Raw genomic sequence first — 17,925 nt, 5'->3', positions numbered from 1 at the left:
ATTTTTGTGATAAGTCACATCTTCCTGTTTTAAATACCCATAACAGCCTGTATTTCTTTACACCTGTAGTTTATTAGTTGATTGCTGACTTATAGTGTATAAAGTCCGTCCTCCTCACTGAAGAGTAAGACCCAGCAGCCTGCTTCTGTTTTCCTTGCTGCTGTATTTTCTGCACCTAAGATTCTTCCTCTTCCTCTATGTAGGAGGTGCTCCACGCATATCTATTGACTGGCCAGCTGACCCATCCATTCATTGATTCACATGAGGCAGATACTGCAACACACTTGCTTCACTGTCACCTATGGGAATAGCTGCAGGATACAATGCAACATGATGTGTAGGAGCCCAATCCAGAGCAGACTGCCAGGCTCTTTGACCTTGAGAGATGTACATAGCCCTCTAAGCCCCAGTTTCACCATCTGTTTAATGGGGGTAATTATAGTACTTCCCTCAACGTTTTTCCGGGGAAAAAAACCTGAAGACTCACAGCAAACATTCCCTAGATCATCAAACAGTAACGTGCTCTTTCTACATCCCACTCCTGAGTGAGTGGCTGAACAGTGATCCCCAGTGTTGTCACCTGTGAAACGTGGCCAGCCCTGCTCTAAACAGTACAAAGTAGAGGACTACCTTCTAAGCTTTCCAAAAAGGACTTCATAGCCTCCGTAGATAATCCCTTTCAGAAACTTCTCAGTTTGGCTGTCCAAATGTATTTACGTCTTACTAAAATCTTTGCTTTCTAATTAACTCTCTGGTTAGCTTTGTTAAGCCCAAGCTGCTTCAGGAGTTTGCAGCATCCCTCGAGATCTGACCTTTGCTTACCCTTGAGCTGTGCTCCTCGACCTGCCCCCCTCTCGCCCTCCGTTTTGTCCACGCAGAATTTGTTCTATGAAAACACCGCATTGTCTCTGCCTCCACTCCTTTTTACATGCTATTCCCTCAACCTGGCGTAGACTTCCTGTCCTTCTCAGCCTTAGCTCTGAGCTACGCCAGCACTTCCTCCAGGAGGCTTTCCCTGACCTCTCAAGACAGGACTGGATGTCCCTCTGTGTCCTGATGGCCCAGCGTTCCTCATCAGAGCATACATCACTCCAAAGTGTTAATTGCTGTTTCCTGATCTGTATCCCCCACTAGGCTGTGCATCCACCGCTTCACCATTTACCACTATTCCTGTAGCTTAGTAAAAGGCTCAATAAATAAATACCTGCTGAATATGAGTGAGCAAATGAATGAAGAAAGTTAAACTAGGTTTTTTTTTTCTTTCAGCACAGCATAAATATGGGAAAACAGCACCTTTCTTTAGAAAAAAATCTGAAGATAATAATTGTGCTTTCTTCCCCACCTAAACAACCACAGTTGAAACTTATGTTTAATTCAGTACAAGATAAGCCCTTAAAATCATTCTCTAATTTGATCTAATGCAAGAAGCCTCTGCATGTTTGGATTCTAATTTATTACTATTGATTTTTAAAAATAAACATTTATGCTGTATTTGTGTTGACCTGAGTATTTTTAGAGAGGGAGTAATTTATTCAAGAAGTATTTATTGACTCTTCTGTCCATAGCACAGTGCAGCGTACTAGGGTAGAAGTTAGGGAAGGAGAGATCACGTGCAGTCCCCACTGCCTGAGAATTTGTCTAATGAGGAGACAAGATTACCACAGTGAAATATTAAGTACGCACAACTATAGAGCACTTTAAGACACATTCGCTCATGTTGATCCTCATGCAGCCCTGAGAAATAGAATTTAGCCCGACTTATAGATGAGAAAAACTGAATCAGAGATGACTGATTTGCCAACTGATGCAGAATAGGTAGCAACAGATGGAGAACCTGAGCCCAGGTCTGTGGACTCCCAGACACTGCTGGACCACCCATGTCCCATATGCATGCCCCATGATGCTTAAGGGTCAAGTGAAAGGCAGGGATAGGAAACACTGTGAGTTCTTAGGATGGCACATCACTTGGGAGAAACCTCCCCATCAAAGCCCCAGAGGCAGGTGACCCTGCACTGCAGGGAGGGGTGAGGTGAACGAACATTTGGGTGTCCCATTTTCTAACAGATGTGGACCATTTCCGTTTTGCTGAAGGAGAAGAGCATCTCTCTTCTCTTGTTGGAAAAGGAGGAGCCACTTATTTCAAGAAGTTCTTCATCGTAACATGTGAACTAAAAACTCAAAATGACAATTCAGCAAGGCATGACGGTTTTGGTTTTTTGCTCCAGTTTTTGGCTTTATATCAAATCAAAGAAATCTGGGTCCACATTAAGTAAGTTAACATTAGGGGGATCATTAGTTTGTTTACCCAGCATAAAATTATGCCCTCTGTAAATGGGAATATAAAATAGCATAAAAAGCCTAGGTGATTTACATTTTCTTTTTGATTAGAGGATTACATATACCGTACTCAAGGAAGGAAAATCTCTCTCATTTACCTTTTGAAGATCAAAGAGGCTATTAAATATGCCATATTGCCAGCTTTTTTTTTTTTTTTTTTTTTTGGTTAAGACTGGGGATACTTTACAAGTTAAGATTGTCATAGGGAAAAGGGAGACTTTATTTTGGGTCACATGAACTGGGTATAGACTAGTTCGCTTTTCTCAGGCAGGACCACACGCTTAACCTTTTATTCAAATAGGCCCCTCCTGCAGTGTCAAGTGCATTCTGACCTATCGACCGAGCTTCATGTGCAGAGCTGACAGACAGGAGGCTATGAACCTTTCAGTGAGCCAGGCATGATCTGGTCTGATTTGAAGCCTCGGGGATCTTCCTGTAGTACATTAGATACATTCTACAAAGACAAAGTGAAATAAAAAGCAAAATCACTGAAAAGACGAATGAATCTATATAGGTATTCAGTCAAGATAAAACCTTGCTTTCCCCCAAAAAGGAGCAGTCCGAAGCAAACGTTGTCTAGGCAACAATTCACAGTTCTCTTTCTAAACAGCCAGACGTCTATACAGTCATGCATTGTCTGACAACAGGGGTATGGTCTGAGAAATTCGTCATTAGGTGATTTTGTCATTGTGGGAACATCATAGAGTGCACTTATACAAACCTAAGTAGTGGAGCCTACTACACACCAGGCTGCGTGGTATAGCCTATTGCTCCTAGGCTACAAATTTGTACAGTGTGTTACTACACTAAACACTGTAGGGAACTGTAATACAATGGTAAGTATTTGTGCATGTAAACATAGAAAAGGTACCGTAAAAATACAGCATAAAAGTTATTTAAATGGCACACCTATGTAGGCACTCACCATGAATGGAGGTTGTAGGACTGTACGTTTCTCTGGGTGAGGCAGTGAGTCAGCGGGCAGCGAATTTCAAGGCCAAGGACATTACTGTATGCTACTGTGGACTTTATAAACACTGTACAGTTAGACGCTTCTACATTTTTTTTATTGTTTTTTTTTTTTTTGAGACTGAGTTTAGCTCTGTCACCCAGGCTGGAGGGCAATGGCATGATCTTGACTCACTGCAACCTGTCTCCCGGGTTCAAGTGATTCTCATGCCTCAGCCTCCCAAGTAGCTGGGATTACAGGCACCCGCCACCATGCCCAGCCAATTTTTGTATTTTTAGTAGAGACGGGGTTTTACCATGTTGGCCAGACTGGTCTTGAACTTTTGACCTCGGGTGATCCACCCACCTTGGCCTCCCAAGATGCTGAGATTACAGGCATGAGCCACCGTGCCCAGCCTCTAAATTTATTTTTTAAAATATTTCTTCATTTATAAATTGACCTTAGCTACTTTAACTTTTTTACTTTATGAACTTTTAATTTTTTTAACTTTTTAACTCTTGTAATAACACAGCTTAAAACACAAATACATTGTACAGCTGTATAAAAATTCCTTATATCCTTATTCTATAAGCTTTTTTCTATTAAATTTTTTTAAACTTTTTTGTTTAAAACAGAGACACGTTAGTCTAGGCCTAAACAGGGTTAGGATCATCAATATCACTGTCTTCCGTGTCCATTCTCTGTCTCACTGGAAGGTCTTCAGGGCCAGTAACACATATGGAGCTGTCATCCCCTAGGATAATAATGCCTGCTTCTGGAATCCCTCCTGAAGGACCTGCCTGAGGCTGTTTCACAGTTAACTTTTAAAAAAGTTGGAGTGCACTCTAAAATAATGATAAACAATTTAGTGTAGTGGTTGGGTATGGTGGCTCACACCCGTAATCCCAAAACTTTGGGAGGCTGAGGTGAGTGGATCACAGGAGGCCAGGAGGTCAAGACCATCCTGGCCAACATGGCAAAACCTCATCTGTACTAAAAATAAAAAAATAAAAAATAAAATAGTCAGGCATGTTAATACACACTGAGGCATGAGAATCTCTTGAACTCGGGAGGCAGAGGTTGCAGTGAGCCAAGATCATACCACTGCACTCCAGCGTGAGCAAAAGAGCAAAACGTTGTCTCAAAAAAAAAAAAAAAAAAATATATATATATATATATATATATATATATGTGTGTGTGTGTGTGTGTATGGCATAGTATATTAGCCTGTTCTTGCATTGCTACAAAGGAATACCTGAGACTGGATAATTTATTTTTAAAAAAAAGAAGTTTAACTGGCTCACAGTTCTGCAGGCTCTACAGGAAGCATGATTCTGGCATCTGCTTGGCTTCTAGGGAAACCTCAGGAAACTTACAATCATGGCAAAAGGCAAAGAGGAAGCAGGCCTTTTATGGTAGGAGCAGAACCAAGAGAGAGGGTGGGGAGCTGCTATACATTCTTAAACAACCAGATCTCACCATAACTCACTCACTACTCAGCACCAAGGGAGTATGATGCTAAGCACCAAGGGAGTATGATGCTAACTCTGTCCCCATGATCCAGTCACCACCCACCGGGCCCTACCTCCAACATTGGGGATTACAGTTTGACATGACATTTGGGTGGGTACACAGGTCCAAAACATATCATATAGTGAATACAAAGGCCAGTAACATAGTTGTTGATTATCATGAGTAAGGATTATGTGCTGCACATACTTGTATGTGCTATACTGTTAAAGGACTGGCAGTGCAGTAGGTTTGTTTATACCAGCAGCACCACAAACATGTGAACAACACGTTGTACGATGATATTCAAAGGGTTACAGCATCGCTAGGTGATAGGAACTTTTCAACTCCGTTACAGTCTCATAGGACCTCAGGCGTACATGTGGCTTGTCCTTGACCAAAACATTGTTCGTCAGTGCATGAAATGTACTACCAGCCAAAGTATGACTCATAGTTTTATCTTCACCAGCTGAAATACTGAGTCATTCTTGGTGTACATAAGTAACTGCATTCATTGAACCACAGTGATTATTGGTTTAGCGTTATAGACATTTGTTTTTCAGTTGTTTTCTGACACTTAGAAATTATCCCCCATTTTTATTCCATATTTCTTTCTTTTTTTTTTTTATTGAGACGGAGTTTCACTCTTGTTACCCAGGCTGGAGTGCAATGGCGCGATCTCGGCTCACTGCAACCTCCGCCTCCTGGGTTCAGGCAATTCTCCTGCCTCAGTCTCCTGAGTAGCTGGGATTACAGGCACGCGCCACCATGCCCAGCTAATTTTTTGTATTTTTAGTAGAGACGGGGTTTCACCATGTTGACCAGGATGGTCTCGATCTCTTGACCTCGTGATCCACCCGCCTCAGCCTCCCAAAGTGCTGGGATTACAGGCGTGAACCACCGTGCCCGGCTTTTATTCCATATTTCAATGAACTTGGATAATTAAGGCCTTTTGCCCTTATGTATAGTGTGTGGGTCTAATTTGGGCCTGGGATCTGTCTTTATGCTTATTAATTATTTGTTTATCTTAAGAGATAGGGTCTCACTCTGTCTTCCCAGGCTGCAGTGCAGTGCCGTGATTATAGCTCACTGTAGCCTAACTCCTTAGCTCAAGTGATCCTCCTGCCTCAGCCCCCTGAGTAACTTTGACTGCAGGTATGACACCGTACCCAGCTAATTTTTTTTTAAAGAATTTGTTGTAAAGATGGGATCTCGATGTGTTGCTCAGGCTGATTTTGAACTCCTTGCTTCAAGCAATCCTCCTGCCTCAGCTTCCCAAAGTGTTGGGATTACAGATGTAAGCTACTGCACCCTGCTGGGATTTGTGTTTACCATACAGATAATAAAAGGAAAATTGTAGAAAAAAAGACTGAGATTGATTTCAAATTAAATGGTCAACTGACTATAATGAGTGAACTTATCGTGAATAAGGACTTGATATTTCTTTTCTGCTTTGGGCAGGCAACCACCAATAGAAGACAAATATTCAGACCTCCGCTATGACCCCAACTGGAAGAGTAAAAAGGAGGAAGGGCAGCTGCTGCCTGTGGAAGCATTGCCGGCATCTACGGATAGTTCTTTAGATAATCTGCCTTTGGCTCCCCTCTACCCTTCCAAGGAGACTTCAGTGGAACTCTCAGGGGCAAAAGGCGAGCAGAAAGAGAGTTCACTGAGTGTAGCTTCTTTACTTGGTAGTGAGTTTTTAAGCCCAAGCTATGAGCATGGTGCCCGTCGCAGCAAGCCGTTTTCAGAGCTGAGCGACAGTGACCTGGAAGAGAAGTCGAGCAGCCTTTCTCAGTCCGTGAAGAGCTCAAGTTCACATAACGAGGTTTTCCTGCCGGGATCACGTGGCCCTCGGCGAAGGAAGTCCAAACAATATTTTGTGGAAAAAAACAAGCTGACTTTGGGATTATCCACTCCTAAAATGGACTCTTATCTTCAACTTCACAATAAAAAAAGAGGGGAAACTCACCCAGAACAGGTACGTTGTGGCTACTTTTAAAAAATGTCTTCTGAAACATTAAACTAAAATTTGCGTTTGCTTGTAATGAGTAGATATCACTTCCTTCAGGGTGACGATGTCATAGCAGCCACCTGGCTGGCTAAAACAAACGCTTCCACAGCATACCCTGTATGTTCCCCTTGTTGTAGAAGGAGGGGAATTATACCACAAATTCTTATGACCAAAATGAAAGCCATCAATGGTTTACAGTGTAATCGGTACAAGTCGATTATTGCTATGTCAGTTATTAAATCAAACCTTGCTTAACTGTTATGAGTAATTATAAATCCATTGCTCTGTCAATTATTATATCAGAAATTCTCCATTCAAAGAAATCTAGAACTTTTTGAAACTGTTTTCCAAACGATAAAATACAGAACTTAAGTGCTTGATTTCTTGTGTCGATTACCTTTATTACCAATCATAGCAGTGATTTTCAACCCTGTTAAATGCCCTAGCACATTGTGGGTAGCATGGCACAGGCCCCAGCTCACATACAGAAGCGATTCTCAACTCAGATTCTGTATACAAATTAGGAGGCCGGTGAGTGGGTAGGGTACAACATAAGGTGTTTGTTGTTTTAAATCTTCGGATGTTTCGATAACCCCCATTGAAAATCACATCATTTTTTATGGTCCTGTGTAAATGACATGATATGATTAAACATTAGTCTGTTTATTTACAAAATTGGGACCATAATAAATGCCTTCACTTCCTCATCAGGTTATTTTGAGAGTAAATTCTATCCCACATGATGGATTCAAAACCTTTTGGAGCCAGTAAACTTAGTTCTATTTCATTGGTGCACATAAAGATCTTATCACCCACCTCCTATGGATATGTCCATGGATACAGGATAAGAGTGGGTTTGGAGTAGTAGAATCCACCACTGTTATTGGAAAAAGAGCTTGAGATTTATCATCTGCTAATGTGAGGTCATTTTCAAATACAAAGAAGAGGTTATTATGTTAAATGTGGTTGCCCTTAGACTTATTCCAAATTCCAATTGGTATTTTTTAACATATTCTAACCTGAGCATTTTCTCATGGAATAAAATAGATGAGGTGAATGAACATTTGTGGTTTTTCTTTATTCAGAGACCCACTTTTTTTGTCTTAAAGAATTATGTCTGGCGGCTGGGCGCGTTGGCTCATGCCTGTAATCCCAGCACTTTGGGAGGTCGAGGAGGGAGGATCACTTGAGGCCAGGAGTTCAAGACCAGCCTGGTCAATATGGTAAAACCCCATCTATACCAAAAATACAAAAATTAGCCTGGTGTGGTGATGCATGCCTGTAATCCCAGCTACTAGGGAGGCTGAGGCACAAGAATTGCTTGAACCCAGGAGGTGGAGGTTGCAGTGAGCCGAGATGGTGCCACTGCACTCCAGCCTGGGTGATAGAGTAAGACTCTGTCTCAAAATAAATAAATAAATAAAAATTTAAAAAAGAATTATGTCTGGTGAGATTTGGGCTTAAAAATATATTTGGCTGGGTGCCGTGGCTCACGCCTGTAATCTCAACACTTTGGGAGGCCGAGGCAGGTGAATCACCTGAGGTTAGGAGTTCGAGACCAGCCTGGCCAACATGGTGAAACCCTGTACTGAAAAAAAAAAAAAAAATTAGCTGAGCCTGGTGGTGGATGCCTATAATCTCAGCTACTCAGGAGGCTGAGGCAGGAGAATTGCTTGAACCCAGAAGGCAGAGGGTGCAGTGAGCCAAGATTGTGTCACTGCACTCCAGCCTGGGCAACAACAACAAAAAACTCCGTCTCAGAAAATAAATAAATAAATAAATAAATAAATAAATAAAAATAAATAAACAAAAATTTAAAAAAGAATTATATCACATCTTTGCCATTGTAACTTATATGAAATTTTGAATTTTGCTTGATTGCTCATTTAAAAATGTAAATAAATTCAACAGTCCAATATCTTTGAAAAAAAATTTTTTTTGAGATAGGCTCCAGCCTTTCACCCAAGCTGGAGTGCTCGGATGAAAGCAGGAACATAGCTCAGTACAGCCTCAACCTCTTGGGCTCAAGCAATCCTCCTGCCTCAGCCTTGGCAAGTAGATGGGACCACAGGCATGCGCCACCACATCTAACTAAATTTTTTTTTAAATGTCTTCGTAAAGATGGGGCTCTCATCATGTTACCCAGGCTGACCTTAAACTCCTGGGCTCAAATGATCCTCCCACCTTGGCCTCCCAAAGTGTTGGGATTATAGAAATGAGCCACCATACTTGGCCTGAAAAATGTTTATAGCAAGTAATTTATTTCAAACTAGGACAATATTTTTCATTACTAAAAAGTGTTCTTGAAAGAGCTGATCCGGAAGGAGAACGTTTGGGGGTTTTCTTCATTCAGAAACCCTCTTTTTAGTCTGAGGTCAAAAGAAATAGTTATATTTCCAGGAGGAAGCCGGAAGAATATTTATTATGAACTCTTTAATTGTTGATTTCTTAATTGCTAGTTTTGTTAGTAGTTATAAGTTAATTTACTAAATAATATTAGGGTGTATTGTCAGTGATTCCACAGCTTAGTTTTCTTTTCGTTGCGCCGTGGAGGAAACTTTCTTTTTTTTTTTTTTTTTGAGACAGAATTTTGCTCTTGCTGCCCAGGCTGGAGTGCAATGGCACAATTTTGGCTCCCACAAGCTCCACCTATTGGGTTCAAGCAATTCTACTGCCTCAGCCTCCTGAGTAGCTGGAATTACAGGCATGCACCACCATGCCAGGATAATTTTATATTTTTAGTAGAGATGGGGTTTCTCCATGTTGATCAGTCTGGTCTCAGACTCCTGACCTCAGGTGATCCACCCACCTCAGCCTTCCAAAGTGCTGGGATTACAGGCGTGAGCCACCACGCCTGGGCTGAGAAAACTTTCTCTAAGCTGTTATATTACTCTCTGAAGGGGCCATTGACTTTCCCTACCACTTTCTCCAGGTTCAAATGTCTAAGGGCTAATTTTATTTAAAATTGTTCCTTCATCATTTTCCAACATATATGTCCTTCTTGCTCCTACTGTTTTTTTTTAAGAGATTCCTTCTTTTTTTTTTTTTTTTTTTTTTTTTTTGGGGTTGGGGTTTTGCTTTTTTGCTGGAGTGTAGTTGTTATGCAAGATTCAATCATCACACACTGCAGCCTTGATCTCCTGGGCTCGAGTGATCCTGCTGCCTCAGCCACCTGAGTGGGACTGTAGGTGTGCACCACTGACCTGGCTTCCTATTCTTTTGAAAAGAATAGAAATGACTTTGACCTAACCGTGACATAATGATGTGTGTAACTTATTTTAGTGAATTCTAGTCAGCAGCATAAAATGATGTGTTGCTTTTGAAGCAGTATTCATATGTAGATGTGTGTGGATCTCTCCTCCTGATTCAGATTATATGTTCCCTGTGAGCAGAAGCTAGGGTTTGTGCGCATTTTTAATCTTCATCGTCACTAGCCTAACACTCTGTAAAGGCTGAGTAAATATAAGGGAAATTTAAAATGTTATAAAATGTAGTTATAAGTTAATTTACTAAACAATATTAGGGTGTATTGTGATTCTGCAGCTTAATTTTCTTTTTGTTGTGCCATGGAGGAAACTTTCTCTTTTCTTTTTTTTTTTTTTTTTTTGAGATGGAGTTTTCCTCTTGCTGCCCAGGCTGGAGTACAATGGCATGATTTGGCTCACCACAACCTCAGCCTCCTGGGTTCTAGTGATCACCTTCCATCACCTCCAAACTGTCTACTCTTTATTATAACTTGAAGTTTATATGGGGGAAATGGCATTTCTGGAGCAGTAGTTTGCAAACCTGGCTGGATATCAAAATTACCTGAGAATTTTTTAAAGTTTTTTTTTTTTTTTTTTTTTTTTTTTGCCTCACACAGACCAGTTTAAATTTCTGAGAACCTGAGCATCAGTTTTCCTTTTTGGTTTTTTTAAAGCTCTTTGAGTATTTCTAATGTGAAGCCAACTTTGAGAAGCACTGTTCTAGACTAGCGCAGCAGTTCTCAGCCTTGGGTTCACGTTGGAATCATCTGGAGAATTTTAAAAGTACTGATTTCCTGGATGAACCACTGAAATTCCAATTCAGGTCATCTGGGCTGCACTCTAAATATGGGGAGTCCGCCACACTCCCCAAGTGATTCTAATATTTAGCCGAGATTGAGAATTGCTGATCTAGAGCAGTGGTTCTCAAACATTAGTGAGCACCAGAATCATCTGGAGGGCTTCTTTAAAAAGCTTGCTGGACCTCGCCCCCTGAACTCTGATTCAGCAGGTGTAGGGTGAGGCCCAGGGATTTGAATTTTCTGCATGGGCCCAGGTGATACTGCTGCTGCTATCAGATCTACACTTTTGAGAACCACTAGTCTTTTGCTTCTCACAATTTAAAGGGCTATGAACCCCTTCAGACTCTTGTTAAAACACAGATTGTGATCCAGTAGGTCTGGGGTGAGACAGAGAGTGTGCATTTCTAACAAGTTCCCAGGAGATGCAAGGCTGCTGGTTCATGGGCCACATTTCAATTAGCAGGGACTAGAACAGAGAACACAAAGGTTTTATCAAAGTCAAAGTTGTGTAAGTCATTTTCTACAGAGAATTGATGTGTTCCATGGCTGATAGGATTATTCAGTTGATTTGTGGGTAGGAGGTGGGAAGCTGGGGTACCAAGTGTGGAGGTTCTTTGTTTGTTTTGTTTTATGTTTGAGACAGGGTCTCACTCTGTTGTGCAGGCTGGAGTACAGTGGCACGATCTCAGCTCACTGCAGCCGCCACCTCCCGCCACCACGCCTGGCTAATTTTTGTATTTTTTGGTAGAGGTTTCAGGAAATCCTAGAAATCAGTAAGAAAAAGACCAAATTCCAAGGAAAAATACACAGAACTTATAAATGAACAACCTGTGAATAAGCAAGGATAATAAAGAAATCTCCCCGCTGGGCGCAGTGACTCACTCCTATAATCCCAGCACTTTGGGAAGCCGAGGTGGGCAGATCAGCTGAGGTCAGGAGTTTGAGACCAGCCTGACCAACATGGGGAAATCCCATCTCTACTAAAAATACAAAATTAGCCAGGCGTGGTGGCACATGACTGTAATCCCCGCTACTTGGGAAGCTGAGGCAGGGGAATCGCTTGAAATCAGGAAGCGGAAGTTGCAGTGAGCAAGAGCAAAACGCCATCTCAAAAAAAAAAAAAAAAAAAAAGCTCTGGAAATTAAGAGTAATGAGAGGAGCAATCTGTGAATTGTTCATTTATACTTTTTGTGTCTTGTCTTTGTTAATAAAAGCTAACAAAGAAAAATTAATATATATGACTGTTACACATATGAGAAGTTACCCAACTCAGTCGATAAGAGAAATGCAAATTAATACTATAATGGGATTCCATTTTTCAACTATAATTAAACTATCAAAATTGTATAAGTATAATGACCCTGTGGGCAAAAATGTACAGTCAAGCTGGTGAGAGAATAAATTAGGATAACCAGTATTGAGGACAGTTTGTTAATGTCTGTTTAAAACACAAATATACTCCTTGAGAAAGTAAAACATAATGGCTAAGAGTATGGACTCTGGAGCCAGGTTGGTTGGCACTGCCACATGCTAGCTGTCTGACCCTCTGCAAGTTACTAAACCTCTTTGTGCCTCAGTTTCCCTATCTTTAAAATGAGAACAATAATAGGACTTACCTCATAGGCTTATTAAGAAGATTAAGTAAATGAATCAGTCCTAGTGCAGTGGCTCATTCCTGTAAACCCAGCATTTTGGGAGGCCGAAGCGTGCAGATCACTTGAGGTGAGGAGTTCGTGACCAGCCTGGCCAACATGGTGAAACCCCATCTGTACTAAAAATACAAAAATTAGCCAGGTGTGGAGGTGGGCGCCTATAATCCCAGCTACTTGGGAGGCTGAGGCAGGAGAATCGCTTGAACTCAGGAGGCAGATGTTGCAGTGAGCCAAGATTGCACCACTGCACTCCAGCCTGGGCAACAGATTCTGTCTCAAAAAATATAAATAAATAAATAAATAAATAAATAAAGTTAATGTATAGAGAGTGCTAAGATCAGTGCCTGGCCCATAGCAAGTACATAGGTATGCATATAAGTATAAAAGTGTTCGAAATTGTTATTTTCATTTGACCCAACACATTTCACTCCTAGGAATTTATCCTAGACATTTGTGTGCAGTTTTGAAATCACACCTGTACAAAATATTTGTAATAGCCTTATTTGTAATAGCAAAAGATTGGAAACCACCCAAATAGCTGTCATTTGGGGAATAAATAAGTTATGGTACATCCATACAGTAGAGTACGCTGTGGCCACTTAAAAAATAAAATAAAATAAAGGACACTCTCCATGAACTATGAGGGATAACTTACCAGGATTTATTGTTAAGAAAGAAACTCAAGGTGCAGAACAGTAATGTATATACAATATGTTAAAAGCAGAGAGGGGCCAGGCGTGGTGGCTCACACCTGTAATCCCAGCACTTTGGGAGGCCGAGGCAGGTGAATCACTTGAGGTCAGAAGTTTGAGACCAGCCTGTCCAACATGGCAAAACCCTGTCTCTACTAAAAATACAAAAATTAGCTGGGAGTTACGGTGGGTGCCTGTAATCCCAGCTACTAGGCATATGAGAATCGCTTGAGTTTAGGAGGGAGAAGTTGCCATGAGCCGAGATCGCAACACTTCAGCCTGGGTGACAGAGTAAGACTCTGTCTCAAAAAAAAAGGGGGGGGGGAATAAAAATACATATTGTATTTGCATGGCATTCATAAGAAATTGTGGAAGGTGAGAAAAGTAGCTAATTGTAAGGGCTGGAGGGGGAATGGGTGGGAGCACAACTTTGTACTGTGTACCTTTTTAAATCTCTTAATTTTGAACCATGCTTATGTATTACCTTTGAAAAATTAAAATGGAAAAATAGCAACAAAAATAGAAGGAGACATTTGTAATATAAATTTTGTAGTAACCCATATAACTTCACACCCCCGATTGCTCACCCCCTAAATTGCATTTTATGCTTGTAATTAATGGCTTAAGGTAGAACTATTGATTTTTAAAGTCAATTGTTCTGCAGTCTTTTTGTCGTTTTGCATAGATCTGCTGATTGTACCTTAAAATACTTTGGAAAAATCACCTTTGAATACATGACAAAATTTTAATCACATGATGTGTGAAGCAAGGAACCGATGGAAAAACCAACACACACTAGAGGGCACCTAAGTATCACGGTCAGGCAGTAACTTTGCTGTGAATAATCGGTTCCTACTTTTATTCACGATTTTGTTCACTAGCCTAAAGTATTTGTCTGAAACTCATTACTTTGAGTCCATTTGTAATCCACTATTAAAGGAAACTGTGTTTTGAAAAATGAACTACCTTTCTATCTTGATTCTAATGTTAAAGGCTGATGAAGGTGAAATTTAGTATGGATTCAGAAGAGAGTTAGAAATGCTTTATACTTGTTATTCGACTCTTTCCTTGTAATTTCTTAGAAAGAAATTACAGATGGTTTACAGTGATATGGTTACTGAATGGACTATAGTCAAGAAAGTATAAAGGCACAAACAATTCACAGTCCTGTCTTCGATTAACACATCTTTGTGGCTGTTGCTGAGACAGCAGGTCAGTCAGCCAACAAATATTTATTGAGCACCAAATATGTATTAAATATTAGATACTCTTCTCAATGCTAGGATGTAACAGAAAACAAGACAGGCAGAGCTCCCATCTTGAAGGAGTTTACATTCTAGTCATACGACAAAGAACAATGTAACAAAGTGATTTTAGATACTGATAATACTTCAAAAGAAACAGAATAAACTGAATTTAAGAAAGTAGTGAGAGGGAATAAAGTCCTTTATTTAATAAAGTAATGACATTAATAAGTAAACTGGGGATCTAGGGTGATGGCTCATGCCTGTAATCCCAGCACTTTGGGAGGCTGGGGCAGGTGGATCACCTGAGGTCAGGAGTTCAAGACCAGCCTGGCCAACATGGTGAAACCTTGTCTATACTAAAAATACAAAACCTAGCTGGGCGTTGTGGTGTGTGCCTGTAATCACACCTACTCGGGAGGCTGAGGTGGGAGAATCACTTGAACCTGGGAGGCAGAGGTTGCAGTGAGCTGAGATCTTGCCACTGCACTCCAGCCTAGGTGATGGTGAGACTCCCTCTCAAAAAAATAAAAATAAAATAAAAAAAAAAACTAGGATGTCTAGGCAGGTGCTTGGAGAATGTCTCTCTGAGGACGTACCATTCGAGTGGAGATGTGAATGGGTGAGAAAAGAGAAAAGCATGCAAGACCCAGAGGAAGAGCTTTGGTTTTCCCCCATCCTTGGTAGGGAACAACAAAATATTGTGGAAAATAAAACCCAAACAAAATACTGATTTGAGAGTCAAACAATCAAAGATGAAATCCTGGCTCTTCAGTATAGCCCATATTAGCTCAACCTCATCTCCACCAAAAAATACAAAAATTAGCTGGTTGCGATGGGGCATACCTACAGTCCAGCTACTCCAGAGGCTGAGGCAGAAGGATCACTTGAGCCAGGAGGCCCAGGCTGCAGTGAGCGGATCTCGCCACTGCACTCCATCCTGGGTAACAGAGTAAGACCTTGTCTCCAAAGAAGAGAAAACAAGTAAAATTTAAAAATAAATAAAAGTAAACCTTACCTTCCTTGTCCATATATGGGGTCAATTTCTGCCTTGGAGGGCTGTTTGAAGAATGTATGCAAAGCTACCGACTTAGGGCAGACACTCAGAGAAGGGAAGCTGTTATTATCACTAGGCATTCTTTACCCATGGGAGAAGATTCCACCCAGGAAAGAGGCCCTTCTAATCAACTTTCTCTTTTCTTCAGCCTGCATTGCCTCAAAATGAGAGAGTTATTACTTCAGACAGAGTAAAGACAAAGTGTAGCCAAAACAATAATGTCTACCTGCCCTAGTAGGCCATTGGATGGTGAGACTCTCAGAAGAGTGCCTACAAAAGGGGCCTATCCAGGCACATCTCACACTTGCCATGCTGTCTCCCGAGGGTTCCCAGTCAATCAAACACTGTCCTAGGGATTACAGAACCCTATAATCTTGTATGCAACTAGTTGACAGTATTTAACAATTGCATGTGGTCTCAGATACTGTTTCAAATATTCACACTTTATGGCTGGGTGCAGGGGCTCACACATGTAATCCCAGCACTTTAGGAGGTCAAGGCGGGTGGATCATGAGGTCAGGAGATGGAGTCCATCCTGGCCAATATGGTAAAACCCCTTCTCTAGTAAAATACAAAAAACTAGCCTGGTGTGATGGCACATGCCTATAGTCCCAGCTACTTGGGAGGCTGAGGCAGGGGAATTGCTTGAACCCGGGAGGCGGAGGTTGCAGTGAGCCGAGATCATGCCACTGCACTCCAGTCTAGCGACAGAGCAAGACTCCGTCTCTAAATAAATAAATAAAATATATACACATACACTTTACAATAAGGAATTTATTAATAATTCTGGATTCTATATTTGATACTTTGGTTTTGAAGTACAATTTCATAGGGTAATTCTTTCAACATTGCTTAATGTGACGCCTTGTTACTGTCAGATAAAATTCAAACTCTCAGAGCGGTACGAAAGACCCTCCTGACCTGGCTCCTTCCTGCTCCTGTAGCATCATCCTTCATCCCTCCCCACTTGTGTCCTATGCCCCGGTCACACTCTAGGAACAGAGCCCAGACCCAGCATTTCCTCTGGCCCCTTCTTTGTTCATCTAATGGGCTACTCTTCCTTGGCTTATTTCCTGAGGAAAAGCTTACCCTCTTTTTGAGACTCCGCTCATATGTCTCTGCCTTTGTAAAGGCTTTCTGAACATCCTTCTCCCTCTGCCTCCCTCATTCCTGAACACCTGCCGCAGAACCTAAAACCCTGCCCTGCCCTGTCTTCATCATGTAAAGATGACTGTCTGCTCCTTAAGGTCATGAGCCTGTTCATCTTTGAATTCCCAGATCCTGCAGCAAGCACAAGCCAAATATTTGATAAAGAAATGTAATTTTAAAATTATTTTTATTTTTTTGAGATGGAGTCTTGCTCTGTCGCCAGGCTGCAGTGCTGTGGTGTGATCTCAGCTCACTGCAACCTCTGACTCCCTGGTTCAAGTGATTCTCTTGCCTCAGCCTCCTGAGTAGCTGGGATTACTGGCGCACACCACCACACCCGGCTAATTTTTGCATGTTTAGTAGAGATGAGGTTTCACCATGTTGGCCAGGATGGTCTCCATCTCCTGACCTCATGATCTGCCCACCTCAGCCTCCCAAAGTGCTGAGATTACAGGCATGAGCCACTGCACTCGACCAAAATGTAATTTTTAAATACTTATTCTTTGATCCAAAATTTCATTGCTTTCAAAATGAAAAAAAAAAAAAAAAAAAAAAAGCAGAAGGGGGATTAACATGAACTTGTGCTCTTAAACACTGGAATTTGAAGTCAAAAGACCTGATTTGAGTCCCATTTGGAACCATTCATTATTTTGGTAAATCATAATCTTACTGAATCTTATTCTTGCTCATTAAAGTAAAATTACAAATGTTTGCCAGACTCAGGGTTGTTGAGATGATCAAATGAGATACGCTATGTGAAAGCTTTTTATAATCTTATAGCCCTCTATAAATATAAGTTACATTTATTATTGAATGTTTGGTTTAAAGTTACGGGTTGGGAGTGGTCTTTTGACTTCAAATTCCAGTGTTTAACAGCACAAGTTTGAGACCAGCCTGGCCAATATGGTGAAACCCCATCTCTACTAAAAATACAAAAATTAGCTGGGTGTGATGACAGGCACCTATAGTCCCAGCTACTCAGGAGGCTGAAGGAGGAGAATCCCTTGAAACCAGGAGGCGGAGGTTGAAGTGAGCCGAGGTTGTGCCATTGCACTCCAGCCTGGGCGACAGAACAAGACTCCGTTTCAAAAAAAAAATTTACAGTCAGTCTCCTACTGTGTAAAGCTAAAGAATATATTGCTTTTTTTCATAGTTTTAAATTTATTGAAACTTTTGGTTGTCTATAAGAGTAAGCTTTGCCTTTAAGTTGTGGTCATCTTTTTATAATTATATTTGGCTAGAAACATAGAATTCTTTTCTTATAGGATTCTGCCAGA

The 17,925-nt window shown here is 41.1% G+C and overlaps 1 protein-coding gene across 2 annotated transcripts in view; it reads left to right on the top strand.

Annotated features, from left to right (window-relative positions):
* The window catches only part of JHY (junctional cadherin complex regulator), a 74,516-nt gene that overhangs the window by 16,158 nt on the left and 40,433 nt on the right, over positions 1-17,925 (top strand). For both annotated transcript variants that reach the window (XM_032285152.1, XM_032285151.1), the window contains exon 3: positions 6,257-6,776. In XM_032285152.1, coding sequence (XP_032141043.1) covers positions 6,257-6,776 — 520 coding nt within the window. The remainder of the gene's footprint in view (positions 1-6,256; positions 6,777-17,925) is intronic.

This window comes from Sapajus apella, unplaced genomic scaffold (assembly GCF_009761245.1).
Source record: "Sapajus apella isolate SASKATOON/1434 unplaced genomic scaffold, GSC_monkey_1.0 scaffold16, whole genome shotgun sequence".
NCBI classification, from domain to species: domain Eukaryota; kingdom Metazoa; phylum Chordata; class Mammalia; order Primates; family Cebidae; genus Sapajus; species Sapajus apella.
The sequence above is the reverse complement of the archived record's forward strand: the minus strand, read 5'-3'. Positions and strand labels throughout refer to the sequence as shown.